At 26.6% G+C, this 16864-nt stretch overlaps 1 protein-coding gene across 1 annotated transcript; it reads left to right on the forward strand.

The window, feature by feature from the left end:
* The first annotated feature begins 11743 nt into the window (after positions 1–11743).
* On the forward strand, positions 11744–16639 carry LOC149061543 (insulin-like growth factor 2). Its single transcript, XM_089215021.1, has 5 exons — positions 11744–13231; positions 13938–14112; positions 15403–15508; positions 16119–16213; positions 16593–16639. Exons 2-5 carry the CDS (start codon positions 13944–13946, stop codon positions 16637–16639), a joined length of 417 nt encoding a protein of 138 aa, XP_089071147.1. The 5' UTR covers positions 11744–13231; positions 13938–13943.
* The last annotated feature ends 225 nt before the right edge of the window (positions 16640–16864 follow it).

The raw sequence follows: 16864 nt of genomic DNA on the forward strand, positions 1-16864 counted from the left end.
TATTATCTACTTTTTAGTATAATACATGATAATAATCTTTTTATAGGCTATCTGTCTGGTATATTTTTATATTTTTAAAACATTATTATTTGTATAAGTAGCTACTAATTAAATAAAATTTTAAATAAATAGAGGAACTCACTATCACTAACTCACTTAATCAAATAATGATTGAATTTTGATAGTTCTATGGATAATAAATAATTGTGCATGTTTCTGATTATGTACAATTTTGTTTTTATGTGTAATACATAAATATTGTAACTAATCCCACTAATATAAAAATTAGATATACTATAGAGCTTAACTATTTTAAGTGGTAGTTACTCATATGGGTTTAATTAGCTCAGTATGTTTTCAATCAAAATATTTCGTCATTAATTACCAAAGTTCGTAAATCACATACCTATTTTAATACGTCTGTCAACCTTGGACATACTAACGACATTATATTAATGACACCTAATATAATAAAACATTAACCACATTTTTTTTAGTGTTGTTGTTATCTACATAAGTATACACTAAATAACATTTAGACAATGGAATTTACTAGGGTTGCCAACCGTCCTACATTGGGCAGGACTGTCCTACATTTGTTAGAACTTAGATTTGTCCTACGCGTCCTACAAAGCTTTACACTTTTTGTAGAACAATCCTAAATTCCTACATTTTACAAAAATAGACATTGAAATGTTGAATGTTCTTTATATTATTATCACAATATGTCAATATGATATTATTATCGACGTGATAGAAGATTATCATAGACTCTATGACAGGGGCGTACCCAAGGGGAGGGTTTTCGGGCCTGGACCCCCCATGGATTGACTGGATTTAAAATTCATAAGGTGCAAACCACTGATTGTGTAATAATATGGTTGATATAGTATATTTACATTATTATTATCGGTTAGGTTTATTTTTATTAATACTACCCTTAAGTAGTGCATTTACTGAAAGAGTATTTTCTGTTATGGATTTTTGAGAGAAATAAGTGTTCAACAGCTCTCATAAAATCTGAACAATTAATTTATTTTAATTATAAAGAAGACTGTTTTGAATTTTCTTAGTCAGTAAAAAAGAACAAAGATTTAATTAAGTTGGAGAAGAGTCAATATAAATATTCCTTCAAATGATTATTTTTGTTATTATTGGCTATTGTTGTTTGTAAAAGTCTTGTTTATTATTTTTTATTGTATAAGTTTTCATTAGATGCATAGTTGCATTTACTGAAATTTTTAAGTTTGTTACGAATTAAATAATATATGCTATTTAGTATTTATTATAGTTATTATTATATTAAATTCTGTTGATTACATGATTACACTGATTACAGTATGGTTTATTAAACTATGCTATGTTTATTTAACTATTAAACTGTTATGTATACATATAACAAGTATAAACTGCCAATTGTCATAATGGTGGTATTTTTTTATTTTTATTTTTGGTTTATCTAGACTGCAGTTCTCCCCCTCCCCATTTAAAAATTCAGGCTATGAAACTGAAACTATGCGACTATGGTATATAATGTGAATGAAAAAAATTGTCCTACATTAAACAATTTTAAATTGAATTTAGTGATTTCCCACGGTTCTAATTCTATAAATATTCAATATTGATCAGCTATTATTTACCTACCCATTTTTCCGGAACGCAACTATTATATCATTCAATGGTTCCGTTACAATCGTTGTCCGCTGTCTTCTCGAGGTGTAATCAGAGAGAGTTCCTGTTCCAGCTCCATAATTATATCTGGAACATCCCTGTCCATAGTTGCCGACCAATGCATTGGCCCACGGACTAAAATAGTGTACAATGCGACACTGTTAGCATGATGTGTTGCATCTCATAAGGAGTGTAGGTGAAAAATACATGTTCTAAACTCGAGTGCTAGAAGCATACCGATTTTATTGTGTATAAAGTACCGATAGCAGTACATGCGTTAATACATCATAATTGCATAACCGTTATTGTAGATAGCAGGTAGGTATCATAGCTATTATAGCTATGTAACATCTCCCTTTTTATATATAAACAAAACAGATTACCTATAGATTGAGTTTACAAAAGTGAAATAATACATAATGATACAAATTATAAATTAAGCTTAGTTGAAAATACAACACGTCGCTTACATATCCAACTAGGCTTCGAAACAACATTATCTTTGTTCAAATTATACCTGATCTGTTTACCGGCAGGCCGTAAATGTACAATATTTCGTAGTTTATTATTACCCGTGTTATCACTAAAAACATATGATCTGGGCGTATTGTTTTATTGATGATTTTAGCTGGCTTCCAAGTTTTAGAATAAATCTCTAAACATAATATAGTTTTGTTTTCATATTTTTATTTTCACGTACTAATTTAAAATCATTTACTAACCATAGGCTGTAGAGCATTGTTTAAGATTGGAATTTTCGATCTTAAAGTGCGACTCATTAAAAGTTGTGCTGGGGAAAACTTAGAGCCTATGATAGCACTGTTTCGATATTCTAACAACATTAATTGTTTATCAACTTTACCTTCATCCGATATTTTTAGTATTGATTTCGCAATACTTAAACCTTTCTCCGCAAGTCCGTTTAATTTTTGGGTATCTAAGGCTTGACGTAGTTATAACAAATTCCCAATCAGTCGCAAAATTCTGAAATTCATTAGAATTAAATAGCATACGACATGGAAATCTGTTCACGACAAAGCAACAAATGGGCCAAATAGAGTTGTGCGTAGTCTAACAAATAGGAAATTGTCATTGAATACTAGTAAGACCTTTTACATGACGTTCACTATAAATAGTACTCAAATCCCTATAAGTGATTTAAAAATTCACTTTTGTGAAAATGCTAAAAAGTGTGCTGACACAAATACGTGTAAAAAAATTCAATGAGTTCAAAGTATCAGATATTTAGGTATAACTATTGATAAACACCTGAGATGGGATCTGCACATTAATTATTTACTTAAACGCCTGCGTATTTCATTGAATCATTTTTATAAACTCCAGTCAATTTTACCTAAGCACCTCATCAGAATAGTATATATATCCTTTTATCAAGCTGTTCTCCAATATGGTGTAAAGATTTGGGGTGGTGCAACTGCGAATGTAATAAAACCGCTACAACTACAGCAAAATAAAATAATAAGAGTATGTCTGGGTAAAATAGATTTAGTAGGGTCAACTGTACATAACTATAAAGAGCTAAACGTTTTGCCTTTTAAATTAATTTACCAGAAATTAGCAATATTATGGGTAATTAAAAATATAAACACTTGGTTTAATTTAAAAAGAGTAGAAGATAAGAGAATAAACAGAGCATATAATGCTCCTGTAGCATATACAAATACCTCATATGGTCAAAGATTTCTGGACTATCAAAGTCCTACTATCTTCAACTCCATGAATAATGAATTAAAAAATACAATTTGTATAACACCTAAGTATGCGAAAAAATTGGTTTCTGATTGGTTATTTACTAACATGGAAAAACTTTAATACTTGTACTAGTGTTACAAATTATTATGCTATATAAAAAAAAAATAATAATATGATAAATGTAATTGTTAAATGTCTTCTTATGTTTATTTTTACCTAGTTGTAATATTTTACCTTTATGTGTACTTGTTTCTGATAATTATTTCTTATTTTTTAATGTTAAATTTATTTTTAAATGATATTATGTAATTAATTCTACCACTTTATAACTCTCTTTCTCCAACAGAAGCGTAAGCTTACAGGAGAAAGATAAATCAATTAATGTTTTATTTAATATGTATCTTGTTAAGTATTATTTTTTCTGATTAATAAAAAAAAAAAATAAATAAATAAATAAATATTATCTGCCACAAGTTGCTTTGGAATCCAACGTATCGAAAAAATAACTTTTAGTATTTTAATTATATTATTTGAGGTTTTAGAAGATAAATAATTAAACTTAAGCCAACCAGAATAGTATTCAACTTATACTAGGTAAATATCTTTCCCATGAATCATGATCCAAAATATCACACCTAACTTTCTCATAAGGTAGATTAGAAACTTCTTGACATATCATAGCCCATAGGGTCTTTAATATTCTCATTTCTAAACTTATTACCTACATACTGCAAAATTAGCAACATATTTCTCGATATCTTTATCTAAACCTTTCCAATAAAACAAGGAGCGTGCCCTCATTTCAGTCTTACAAATTCCAAGATGAATTTCGTGTAGTTTAAATAAAATTTTATTCTGTAACTTCATAGGGACAAACACACGATTATTAAGAAAAAAGTGTGGTAATTTTTTTTTGTGTATATATATATATATATTACGAGTATTATTGTAACGCCATATCTATGCCGAAAGTCCACGGCAATTATCGTGTCAGATAAGGCGATCGTCGTTCGGAGATATTTGTCGTACCGATAGTCAGTTGTTATAGTGCGGCCACCGACGAACGCCGATTAAAGGCACGTAAACTATTAAATATTTAAATAAAGTTCTTTTCCGTAAACCCGAATTATTTTATTTACTTTACTTTTATTTTAATAATTGCTCCCAACTGAACACCCAAAGGTTAAATATCCATTTCTCACAAGTTAAAAATAATAACAAAGATGCCCACTTATTAACCTTAATAATCTATCTAAGATGTAACTTATTAACTTATTATATACCCATGTCCCATCTAACTGTTTCTATATTACTTAATAGTACTTACCTTTTTTTAAATCTGTCGAAAAAGTTGAACAAAAAAAGTTATTTATTTTTGGCAATTTCGATAGTTTTTCTTGATTTTCTCTTCGTTTTTTTCGTTTTTCATTACCACTAAGATGTTTTTTATTAACGGATGACATAATTAAATGATTAAAATAATTATTTTAAGCAAAATGTAAAAATTGACAAACGTGCAAACAAATAACAACTAGGTATGCGTCTATGCGAATGAACAATATTATTATTTATTAATATGGTATCAAAATCAAACCATCGATGTATAATGATACACAAAAGTTGTTTAATAAAACATAATTTTCTAGAATTCCTGATAAATCTAACCCGTGTCCAGTATCGAGCCGATAATAATGCACAAAATCATTTTCCCAATAATTCTATTTTTAGTTGCAAAGATAACAAGAAATCAAATATTGACATTTATCAAATCGCAACACACATCTATACTGTTAACCGACAACAATAACAAAGTACTAACAGCATTATCATTAAATATTTATATTACTAATATTATATTGTTATGATCCTATTTAAAACATTATGAATTATTATTTATTATAGGTTCTTAATTCTTATATTATTTTATTTAAGTATGGGCCCCATATTAGAAATTGAAACATGGGGCCCCGGTGCATTGAACCGCTCGCACCGCGGTTTCTACGGCACTGACTGTCACGCGTCTACTATAAATATAATGATGAAATACCTTGCACGCAAATAAGACTGACAGAAATTCCTTATCAACCTGTCTGTAGTTAATTTCGGTTTCAGATAAGCTTTTCGATTTAAAACAGACTGGTCTGCCTTCTTGTAACAAAACACATCCATTGGCAAATTTACTACTATCTGCCTGTATGATCACGTATTTTGTGTTATCATAGTTTCTAAGTACGGAGGGACTAGCAATTAATGTTTTAAGTTTATTTACACACTCATTATGTATTGATGTCCACACAAACTCATTATTCTTTGTAAGAAGATCTCTTAGTGGCTTAGTCAACATTGCCAGATTAGGAATAAAATTTCCGACGTAATTAACCATACCTAAAAACCTTTGCAAATCTTTTATAGTTTTTGGTACCTAATATTCGAAAATAGATTTAATACGATCACTATCTGGTTTCATTTTAAAATGTATGTCCAAGGTAATTAACTTTATCACCTTATATTAAATTGCGTTTTTATTAAATTTAATATTATTTTTCATAGCCAAATCTAAAACCTGTTTTAATGCACAATCATGTTGAGTCTCAGTGTTACCAAAAACTAAAATATCATCAAGATATTATATGAATACATTTCAATACTTCCGAACACTTTCATATTCCATTTTTGACATATTTCAGCTGCATTATTTATTCTAAAGGGAAGTCTATTGAAACAAAAAATACTAAACGTGCATAATTTAGAACTCTCTAAATCTAATTTTTTATTTTATTTATTTGTTAACGGGCTGGGCCCTATACAACAGTTTAACATAATACAATAATATATAATTTAAATAATTAATACAATGACACAATTAAATTTATATAAGATAATAACTACAGAATAATAAGTATAATAATGATAATAATATATAATATTATATAATAATATATATATATATATATATATATATATATATATTACCTATATATATATAATAATAAAATGTATCAGTTTTGATTTTATTTGCCAAAAACCATCTTTCAAATCAAAAATTTTTATTATCACCTAAAACATACATTTTACCTACTTTACATTACAATATAATAAAATTTACTGTAAAATAAAGAATTTTAATGTATGAATTACTTACTTATACAATAAACAATTATATAATATTTTATTATGATTATAGGTTTATTAAATTTTTGTCTAATTATTTATATTGATTTTCAGGTAGTCAACAAACCAGAAAAACAAGAGGGATAGTGGATGAATGTTGTTCAGTTCCATGCAAACGAAAATACCTAAAACAATATTATTGCGCTCCTGAACCACAGATGTATGTAATTTTTCATTTATTCTAAAATTTTAATGATGCTTAATGGTTATGATTAGTAATCTTAAATTGGAAATATAAATCGATTATTCAATAAAACTAACTTCTTGATAAAATTATCAAACGTTTTAAAAGAATTCCGTTTAGAAAAAGTATCATGAGTGATGAGTCCGTCCTATGTTTAATATGGCGTATGAAGTTTCCCCATAAAAACTTTTTCCTTCTCACTCTTACAGGCTTAGGATTGTCCAGATTTAACAGGCATGATTGAAAATGTGCTTCTTTATGTTTGAATTTACAAAGTTATACATAAAAATATAATATATTATAATATATTTATATTTATTTATTTATATTATATGTACATTGTACAAGGTAATATTTTTTATTTGTTTATAGCAAATTCAAGTTGTGAAATATTTTTATTTTCATATTTTATACTTTTCATACCTATTGTGGTTATTTAAAAATTAAATATATTATAGTCATGGCTCAATTTATCTGGCACGTTAAAATTGTTCAAACTCATTTTAAGTAGCCTGATATTTATCCAATTATTTGAGACTTGGCTAACCACTCACTACAGGCATAGATCGTTTAATCAAAATATTTAAACACAGGTAAAATTATAAGCGAGTTATTAAACTATTAATTTTTTATATTTCACAAAAAATTACATTATTTAGTGAATAAACAATAACTACTAATAGGTTCAAACGTAAAAAAATGAAAATACTTATTACATGTTAGTCATGTACTTTGTTAATTAAGTATTTGATTTAAATAAAGTCACTTAAAAAATACATAATAAATAGTAAATAATAAACACTTAACTGTAAAAACATATTGATATTACAGTAACAACTAATATTGTACATAATATTCGAACATATGATCCATATCACAGATATTGGTAAATAAACCTTATCTAAATATATATCTAAGTCCAGACCTGTAAAGAATACATTTAAAAAGTATTTCGGTAAATACTCTGCAAATATATTTATTTTTTAAGTATTTAAATACTATTCAAATACTCAAATTGTATCATAGTTCGAACACTACTCAAATTTTTTATTAAAGTATTCGCAATACTTTTCATATACTTTTGGTTTTTAAGCAATGTAGGTATTATAGCCAATAGACACATAGCAGGTTTATAATCATTTTTATTTTTTATTTATTAAATAATTTTTTATTACATTTTAAAAACATAATGTTTTCGAAGTTCAGTATTATGGCTAGAATTACTGATATTAAAACATAAAATAGATAATTCTACTTGTGATGTAGATCCGGGGTAGAAATATTCAAAAACAAACACAATTTTTAAGAACGTCCATAGTAAAGTCACCAGGTAAAACCAGTTTCAATCACCCAAACAGGCTAATAATGTTTGGTCAAAACACCCAACCAAACTGTTCTCAATGGAAAATTACCAATCAATGTATTATTTATTCAGAAATAAATTAATTTTTGTAAATTGCAGATCTAATTCCCAATTTGCAGTGACTACTGCAGAATCTACAGATTCAGACGGAAAATCAAGTCTCATTAATTATTCTTTATACTATTATCCCCTAAGTAAGTATCTGCTTAAAATACTTTACTGGTGAGATTTAAAGATAAAAGAGTGCAATTTAAAACACATAGAGTAGATAATATTGAAATTGTTAGATGTTATTCTAATTCCTAACAAGTAACTAAATAAATTATATAACATATTAATGATTCAAAGGAATATTTGCAATAACCTAATTAATTTCATTTTTTAATCTGAAATTATGGCCTTCTACTATGCTTTATTTTCTCTATGCACTCTTTTAACTCAAATATCATTAAGTTACTTAATTTAAGTATTATGCTGGATTAGAATCCGTTAGATATACTTCAACTTTTGAATCTTAAATCCACGAAACACACAAAATAAAAGTTGCTTCAATAATTATTTTTGTTTTTACAGTTGGACGTGTATTAGCTGATTTTCCAAAAGATTATCCAATCCAGTAGGTAATCAATATGGATTGTTAAATTAAAAATAAACTTACTATGATGAACTGAGTTGTGTTGTTTTTTTATTATTATACTTATTAAGAATGAGATCAGTAACACACTAGTACTACCCGTGTCAATGAGATCAGGATACAAGGATTATTTATGTTGTGATTGAGGGGGGGGGGGATAAAAATTGTCATAATATTAAAGAATTGATTTGTTTATACTATATAATAACTACCTACAATAGACTTAAAATATCTATTTTTAGATCATTACTTAAAAAATGAAATAATTATAGAAGGTTTGTTGAAATTTTCAATCTTTGTCTATATAACTTTTTGTTCATTTATATTACAAAATAATTTGTGAATTTTGTTAAATTTTATCATTTTTGTCCAATTTTGAACTAAAATTGTTTATGTAAAAAAGTCATGGCCTTGTATCATATTTGTAAATCTTAGATATAAATGCAATTTTTTTATCAATGCTTAGAGAAAAAAATTAAAAACTTTGAAAATTTAAAAAGTTTATAAATCGTTCAAAAATAATCAAAATATTTTGAAATTTTTATTCGATTTAACAATTTATTAAAGAAACTATTGTAAAGCGCGTTATTTACCATGTTGGTTGTCAATTTGACAGTGTACAATTCAATACATTATGCATATAACTATTTGTAAGAGGAGACTTATAAATAATAATAATATTTATATTTATTACCTTTTAAGAATCATATTATTTAAATAAAGTAATAAATTAATGTCTCCAAAAGCCTTGATTTGCAGAGCGGACAACGGTTAGTTTCTAAGAGGGGAGGTTCAAATTTAAAATAATTAGATTAAAATATCCTTTTTAAATCAATCAATCAATTAAAATTTAATCAAATAAATAAATAATAATTTTAACTACGAAAGAACAAAGTTTGAGAAGAGTGCAATTGATATATAAGGTTTACAAAAAACAAGAATTTCTATTATACTTCACATACTTATCGTAACAACCATAATAAATGATAAAAATGAATATAGGAATATCATATTGCATAAATAAATTTAAAACTATATTTAAATGATCCCTGTCACCAAATTCAATATTATATTCACTTATTTTATATACATTGTTTATTTTTTGAGAAGTAGAATAATTCTAGTTGAAACTGACATATTCAAGTTAGAAAAATATAAACTACACATTTTGCATAAAATTACTTTGAATTTAAAATGTATTATATAATATATCTGTATTCAAATTAAAAGATATCTTAAAGGCTATCCTAATTAGTTATTTATGATTAATGAATTTATAGTAGGTAGTTCAGATTTAAATTATATATTTCTTGGAGATATCACCTTATACACTGATTTTGTGTGTTTATACTGACTCAAATAGCACCAAAAATCATTTTCATGTTTTAAGTTGATAAAATAATATTTAACGTTAAAAATGTAATGAATATGCTCCTAACACTTTTAAGCAATTGAATCAATTAACAAGCTTTTTAGTGGTGGTTGTGGGATTCAGCTCATAATATTCCTACAGAAAAACATAAACCATTTATGAAATTATTTCAAAATATTTTATACCTATGCTGAGAATGGTATGACAAACGAAAAATAGTAAAACACTATATTCGTTCAAAGACTCAAAGCCTTAAAGTATACCAAGTTTTCAATAATTTCACTAATTAAAAAGTAAACTTAAGTGAGGTCTAGTTTGTGATTTTACTGAATTAAATGTGAATTATTAAATAATAGTACCGATTATAAAGTATTTACTAAGTTAAGATGAATATTAAAACATTTTTCAATAACAAATGTAAAAAATCAAATCCATAGAATAAGATATTGAAAATATTCTGGGCACATTGAAAATATGGATGTAAGTATGTAATATGAATATGTATTTAATTTTTAATGCACATTTTTTTTTCTTTTTTTGTCTATAAACCATAACAAACTTAAGAAATCAATGGTTGGATACTTAATTGCATAAAATCAATCAGTGGATAAAGGTTTGTTTTGCAAATCTATATTTTATTATTGTGTATTATGTTCAATGTTGTAGTATTGTAACTATGAATAAATATAAAATATAAAATGTAAAACATTCTTCTTCCTTGTTAGTATGAATTATTAAGAGTTTCGACATTTTCCTTATTGAGATTTTAATGTTTTTTAGATCCCATTTAATATAAGTATAATGTAAGTTATAACAATAAAAGTATCCCTTTATGGTTTAAAAAATGTGTAATTTTTAATTGAGTTTCAACTATAGAATAAATGTTAATTTTTGGCAGATTTAAACTGATATGCTTGATAACAAGAATATAAAATAACATAATAATTATGCGCTTATAAATCATATATTCTCTCCAGTTGATGAAATCAGTCAATAAATAATACTCCTAAGCATAGAAACATGTAAATACTTGTTCATTATATTTGCTTATAGGTATATTATATGTATACATTAAAAAAATATCTATCTGTAATTAGTCTCATCATCACCATTTACTATTAAAGCAATTTGATTTATAAGTTATGATTTAGGTATAGAAAGAACTCATCGTTGAACTTATTAATGAATGTACTATATTGTTGTATCCTTTTAAAATTTTAGTTTTAATATTTAAGATTATACAATTATGAGTCAAATATTTAATGTTTAAGGAGACACACTACCATACTTAGTTACCTAAATTTGCTAATAGGTCAATTCATTCAACATTATTAAAGTTAACTACACATGATAATAACTGCTAAATAGACAACACAGTCAAGTGTGACATTTTATTTATGTATTCTATGTGGAAAAAGTGTGGTTAAAAATTATATATTTTTATTATTTTAAAATTAATTTTAAACCTTATCTATATATTTTAAACTTAACAGCAGTGATCTGCTTTTTTCAATATGATTTTCACATAACAGTAGCATATCATCAAATGTCATAGTAGTTGTGGTACCTAATAGAGATAGTGGTAGTTGTAGACTTGTAGTTAAAAAACAATTAATATTAGAATTAGCAGTTGTTAAAAACTAAAATAAAGTAGCTTCATTGATAGTTAATTTTAACTGTAATTGTAGTTTTAGTTATAATTTTAGTTGTCTACATAATTACTTACGACGATGGTAAGCTATAGTGAGGAAATATTCAGGGCACGTTTAACAGAGGAGTCATAAGGAGAGTAGGGATATTAAATCTATAAGCCGCGATGCAGAGGAATTTTTTATGAATACTAACAGTGGAGGGGCCTCAGAGGACTGAACCATATTCAAGCAAAGGACGAACCGGAGCACAGTATAGGGCTTTAGGAGGCGAAACAAGTTGAAACCAGTGCGCCCCCGTTCCTTTATGGAAACAACTGGTCGCTATGTAAGTATTTTCCAACCTTAACTTTATACATTTTCTAAGATGAGTTACACTGTGAAATGTTTCAGAACCATTTATATATAATTCATGAAACAGTATTTTAACTTACTGTATAGTGAGTAAAACCTGTCTAACCTGTCATCGGGTAAATAGCACCCATAATATATGTAAGTACGAATTTTTTCGGAAAGCATTGGGAGAGGGAGACTAATTAGTTATTACCACTGAGTGCTGGAATGCATTAACTAACTAATCTCCGATTTTTAGAAAAAACAATGTTAGTATCTTCACAGAGATCATCAGCTCTCGCCACTTTCCGGGTAGAAATATTGTGTTTCAGTTAGTGTCAGATACGAAATTTACTGATCCTGGACTTGTCCATACACCAGTCTATAGCAAACATTTAGTAACGAAATGATCTAGTCATCTAGGAATTTTAGGTCCAAATTGTGTAAGTTGAAAAAAACATTAAGCCGCCGACATACTGAACGGGTGAATCATAATTTGATCAGTGAAAACCCTAAATTCTTAGCTTAATGCATTATCCATTTAACTACCTACCGGCTACCGAATAACAGATTTAAACAAATTACAGGGGGTGTACAATTTACAACGTTTTAAAGACAGAGACAGCGAATGCGAAGACGACGTCCTTAACCTTAATGATTGGACTTTTATAAATTTACACTTATTATCGATTTCACTACACTCGTTGTGCCTATTCTATATGATTATCTTCCAGGTAGGTATCTGCCGAAAAAAATCTTATATGGCGTGGACATATGTGATATTAATATTCGTAGGTATACGTAAGTACCTATATGTTAAATAAACACGTGGAATTTTATTTCAGCAGTAGAAATGAACAATAGGTAACAATAGGAACTCTGATGCGCTCCTACACCTAAGGGACCGTTGTCACGTGAGTGTGATCATTTAATCCCCACTTATACTACACCTTCTCTACCTAGAGTCCTGATATACATAAGTAGGGCCATACCTTGCTCGCATTACGTATTCTGCGCTATACCTTGAAGCATCACAATTTAATTACCTAAGCTACAGTGTTTATACAACTAATTTGTTACTCTTCTACCAGATAAAGCGAGCCATCAAATATAGTCTACACAGTGAATCTTCTCGATAAAGGTATGTTACTATTATTCGCCATAAACAAACTGCTCTTTAAGTTAAATTATCCGTGGCATTTATTAATGTAAAACTAACCCATTATATAAACAATACCTATATTGTATACTTAGTGTAATTATTACAGATAAAACAAGATTGTTATGTTATTAAGCAATGAATAATTATATTATATATCATATAATACAATACAATACAATAAAATAAAATACAATTATAGTAATATAATATTATTTAATTATTTATTGCTAAATAACATAGCAATCTTGATTCAAATATAATACTAACACAAAGTACATATATAGCCATATAGGTAATGTCCATATAATGTGTTTTCGTCAAATGTATTCACTATCTGGACGATTTTCACTATTTTGGATATTCCATTTCATGAAACAAGTGATTTTACTATGTGGATGTGACATATACAATATACACATGAATGATTTACATAACCCATCTCATTGAAAATATCTGTGTACACCACTATTGCTACATACATCAATTTTTAGAACTGTATTTAAATTGTGTTAAAAGTATAATATAATAGTATATCAATTGATCTTCATTAAAAATATTGATTAAATAATGAACAAGAGCAATACATACTAATATTATTTTTTTTTTATTGAATAAGCAATTTAATTCATTTTTTTGTTTTGTTTATAATAGGTATATATTCCACAGTATATGTTGAATGTTTCAGATAATCATGAAGGTTTTATTTTTTATTACAATAATGTTAGTTTGTGCTAATGCAGTTTTGGGGTTGCCTATTATCAACAACAAAACCTACTGGGAAAAACCAGTGCAATTCTGTGGTGGAAAATTGGCTATTGAAATGTCAATAATTTGCAATGGGCGTTATAATGAAGATAAAGGTAAATATAATTACTCTATAGTATATAATTATCAATGATAACTAGTATTATTCATTGGACGAATCTCGGCTATAAACCCCATCTTAGTTATTATTAACTCGAAACTGTAAAATATTGCTTTTTTTAACATTCATATTATATTATGAGGTAATATTGTAAAAGTAAATTTTTATTGTTCTAACCTAATAGTTAATTACACAAACCTGATTTTCATGTATTACGTTAATTTGAGAGATAATTTTGCACAATATCATTTGGTGTAACTATCAAAACATACACTTGATACTTTTGTTCAAGTATTAGGATTTCAACAGAGTATCATTCACTGTAAAATAAAATCTGAATCCAGTCTAATTTTTTTACTCAATTAAAAAAAAATTAAAACTAAAATGGAAAATGTATAAGTAAACTTAAACAAATAATGGAAAATTAGTATTTGATTTTGAATACAGATACTTCAAGAGAATGTTCAAAATATTTTGTTCTAGTACCCTTTAAAAAATATTTGAATACCTTTACCCAAGTACTTTATACGACGCTCAGGAAGTTTAATTTCATAATGATTGAATTAGCTTTAGAAACTTTTTTGAAATACTTTTTGTTATTTTATTGAAAAGGGCAGAGTAATAAGTACGAAGACAAATAAGTTGTTTACTTATTAATATATACCTACATGATTTATTTATAGGCTTTAGAAATGAAATATTTATTTATTTTAATGGGTGATTTAAAAAGTCCATCTTTTATTGTAATTTCAATTTTTTTTTATCTCAAATTTTAACTATCAAAATGATTTGAATATATATTAGAATTATACAAGTAATATTACCTACTATTTAATCATACTATTATAATACTACGCTATAATCACATTATTATCCAGCTCTTTACCCAAACTACTGCCATTGATTTACTAAAGGTCCTACATGAGCGACTATTTTTACTATGGTGGATAGTTAAGGAAGTAAAGAGTGTCAGTAATTTTAAAAAGGCACTAAAACTTAAAAAAATGTATGATAATATTATTGACATGTTTGAAATTTGTGCAAGTTAAAAAACATCTTTTATAGGTAGAAAATTAACCTTAATTTGTAATAGTTTTTTTTTTTTTTTTATAATCACCTAAAACATACATTTTACCTACTTTACATTACAATATAATAAAATTTACTGTAAAATAAAGAATTTTAATGTATGAATTACTTACTTATACAATAAACAATTATATAATATTTTATTATGATTATAGGTTTATTAAATTTTTGTCTAATTATTTATATTGATTTTCAGGTAGTCAACAAACCAGAAAAACAAGAGGGATAGTGGATGAATGTTGTTCAGTTCCATGCAAACGAAAATACCTAAAACAATATTATTGCGCTCCTGAACCACAGATGTATGTAATTTTTCATTTATTCTAAAATTTCCAAACCTAACCTAACCTTCTAAATATATATCTAAGTCCAGACCTGTAAAGAATACATTTAAAAAGTATTTCGGTAAATACTCTGCAAATATATTTATTTTTTATGTATTTAAATACTATTCAAATACTCAAATTGTATCATAGTTCGAACACTACTCAAATTTTTTATTAAAGTATTCGCAATACTTTTCATATACTTTTGGTTTTTAAGCAATGTAGGTATTATAGCCAATAGACACATAGCAGGTTTATAATCATTTTTATTTTTTATTTATTAAATAATTTTTTATTACATTTTAAAAACATAATGTTTTCGAAGTTCAGTATTATGGCTAGAATTACTGATATTAAAACATAAAATAGATAATTCTACTTGTGATATAGATCCGGGGTAGAAATATTCAAAAACAAACACAATTTTTAAGAACGTCCATAGTAAAGTCACCAGGTAAAACCAGTTTCAATCACCCAAACAGGCTAATAATGTTTGGTCAAAACACCCAACCAAACTGTTCTCAATGGAAAATTACCAATCAATGTATTATTTATTCAGAAATAAATTAATTTTTGTAAATTGCAGATCTAATTCCCAATTTGCAGTGACTACTGCAGAATCTACAGATTCAGACGGAAAATCAAGTCTCATTAATTATTCTTTATACTATTATCCCCTAAGTAAGTATCTGCTTAAAATACTTTACTGGTGAGATTTAAAGATAAAAGAGTGCAATTTAAAACACATAGAGTAGATAATATTGAAATTGTTAGATGTTATTCTAATTCCTAACAAGTATCTAAATAAATTATATAACATATTAATGATTCAAAGGAATATTTGCAATAACCTAATTAATTTCATTTTTTAATCTGAAATTATGGCCTTCTACTATGCTTTATTTTCTCTATGCACTCTTTTAACTCAAATATCATTAAGTTACTTAATTTAAGTATTATGCTGGATTAGAATCCGTTAGATATACTTCAACTTTTGAATCTTAAATCCACGAAACACACAAAATAATAGTTGCTTCAATAATTATTTTTGTTTTTACAGTTGGACGTGTATTAGCTGATTTTCCTAAAGATTATCCAATCCAGTAGGTAATCAATATGGATTGTTAAATTAAAAATAAACTTACTATGATGAACTGAGTTGTGTTGTTTTTTTATTATTATACTTATTAAGAATGAGATCAGTAACACACTAGTACTACCCGTGTCAATGAGATCAGGATACAAGGATTATTTATGTTGTGATTGAGGGGGGGGGGGATAAAAATTGTCATAATATTAAAGAATTGATTTGTTTATACTATATAATAACTA

Source organism: Diuraphis noxia, unplaced genomic scaffold, assembly GCF_037042655.1.
Source record: "Diuraphis noxia isolate RWA-SAM2 unplaced genomic scaffold, SU_Dnox_SAM2 contig0001, whole genome shotgun sequence".
Lineage (NCBI taxonomy): Eukaryota > Metazoa > Arthropoda > Insecta > Hemiptera > Aphididae > Diuraphis > Diuraphis noxia.

Bases quoted from the DNA above. Each gene is read 5' to 3' on its own strand.
- LOC149061543 (XM_089215021.1), top strand. From the start codon at position 13,944: ATGAAGGTTTTATTTTTTATTACAATAATGTTAGTTTGTGCTAATGCA. The intron at 14,113-15,402 runs GTAAATATAATT...ATTGATTTTCAG, and splicing joins GCGTTATAATGAAGATAAAG to GTAGTCAACAAACCAGAAAA. The intron at 15,509-16,118 runs GTATGTAATTTT...TGTAAATTGCAG, and splicing joins TGCGCTCCTGAACCACAGAT to ATCTAATTCCCAATTTGCAG.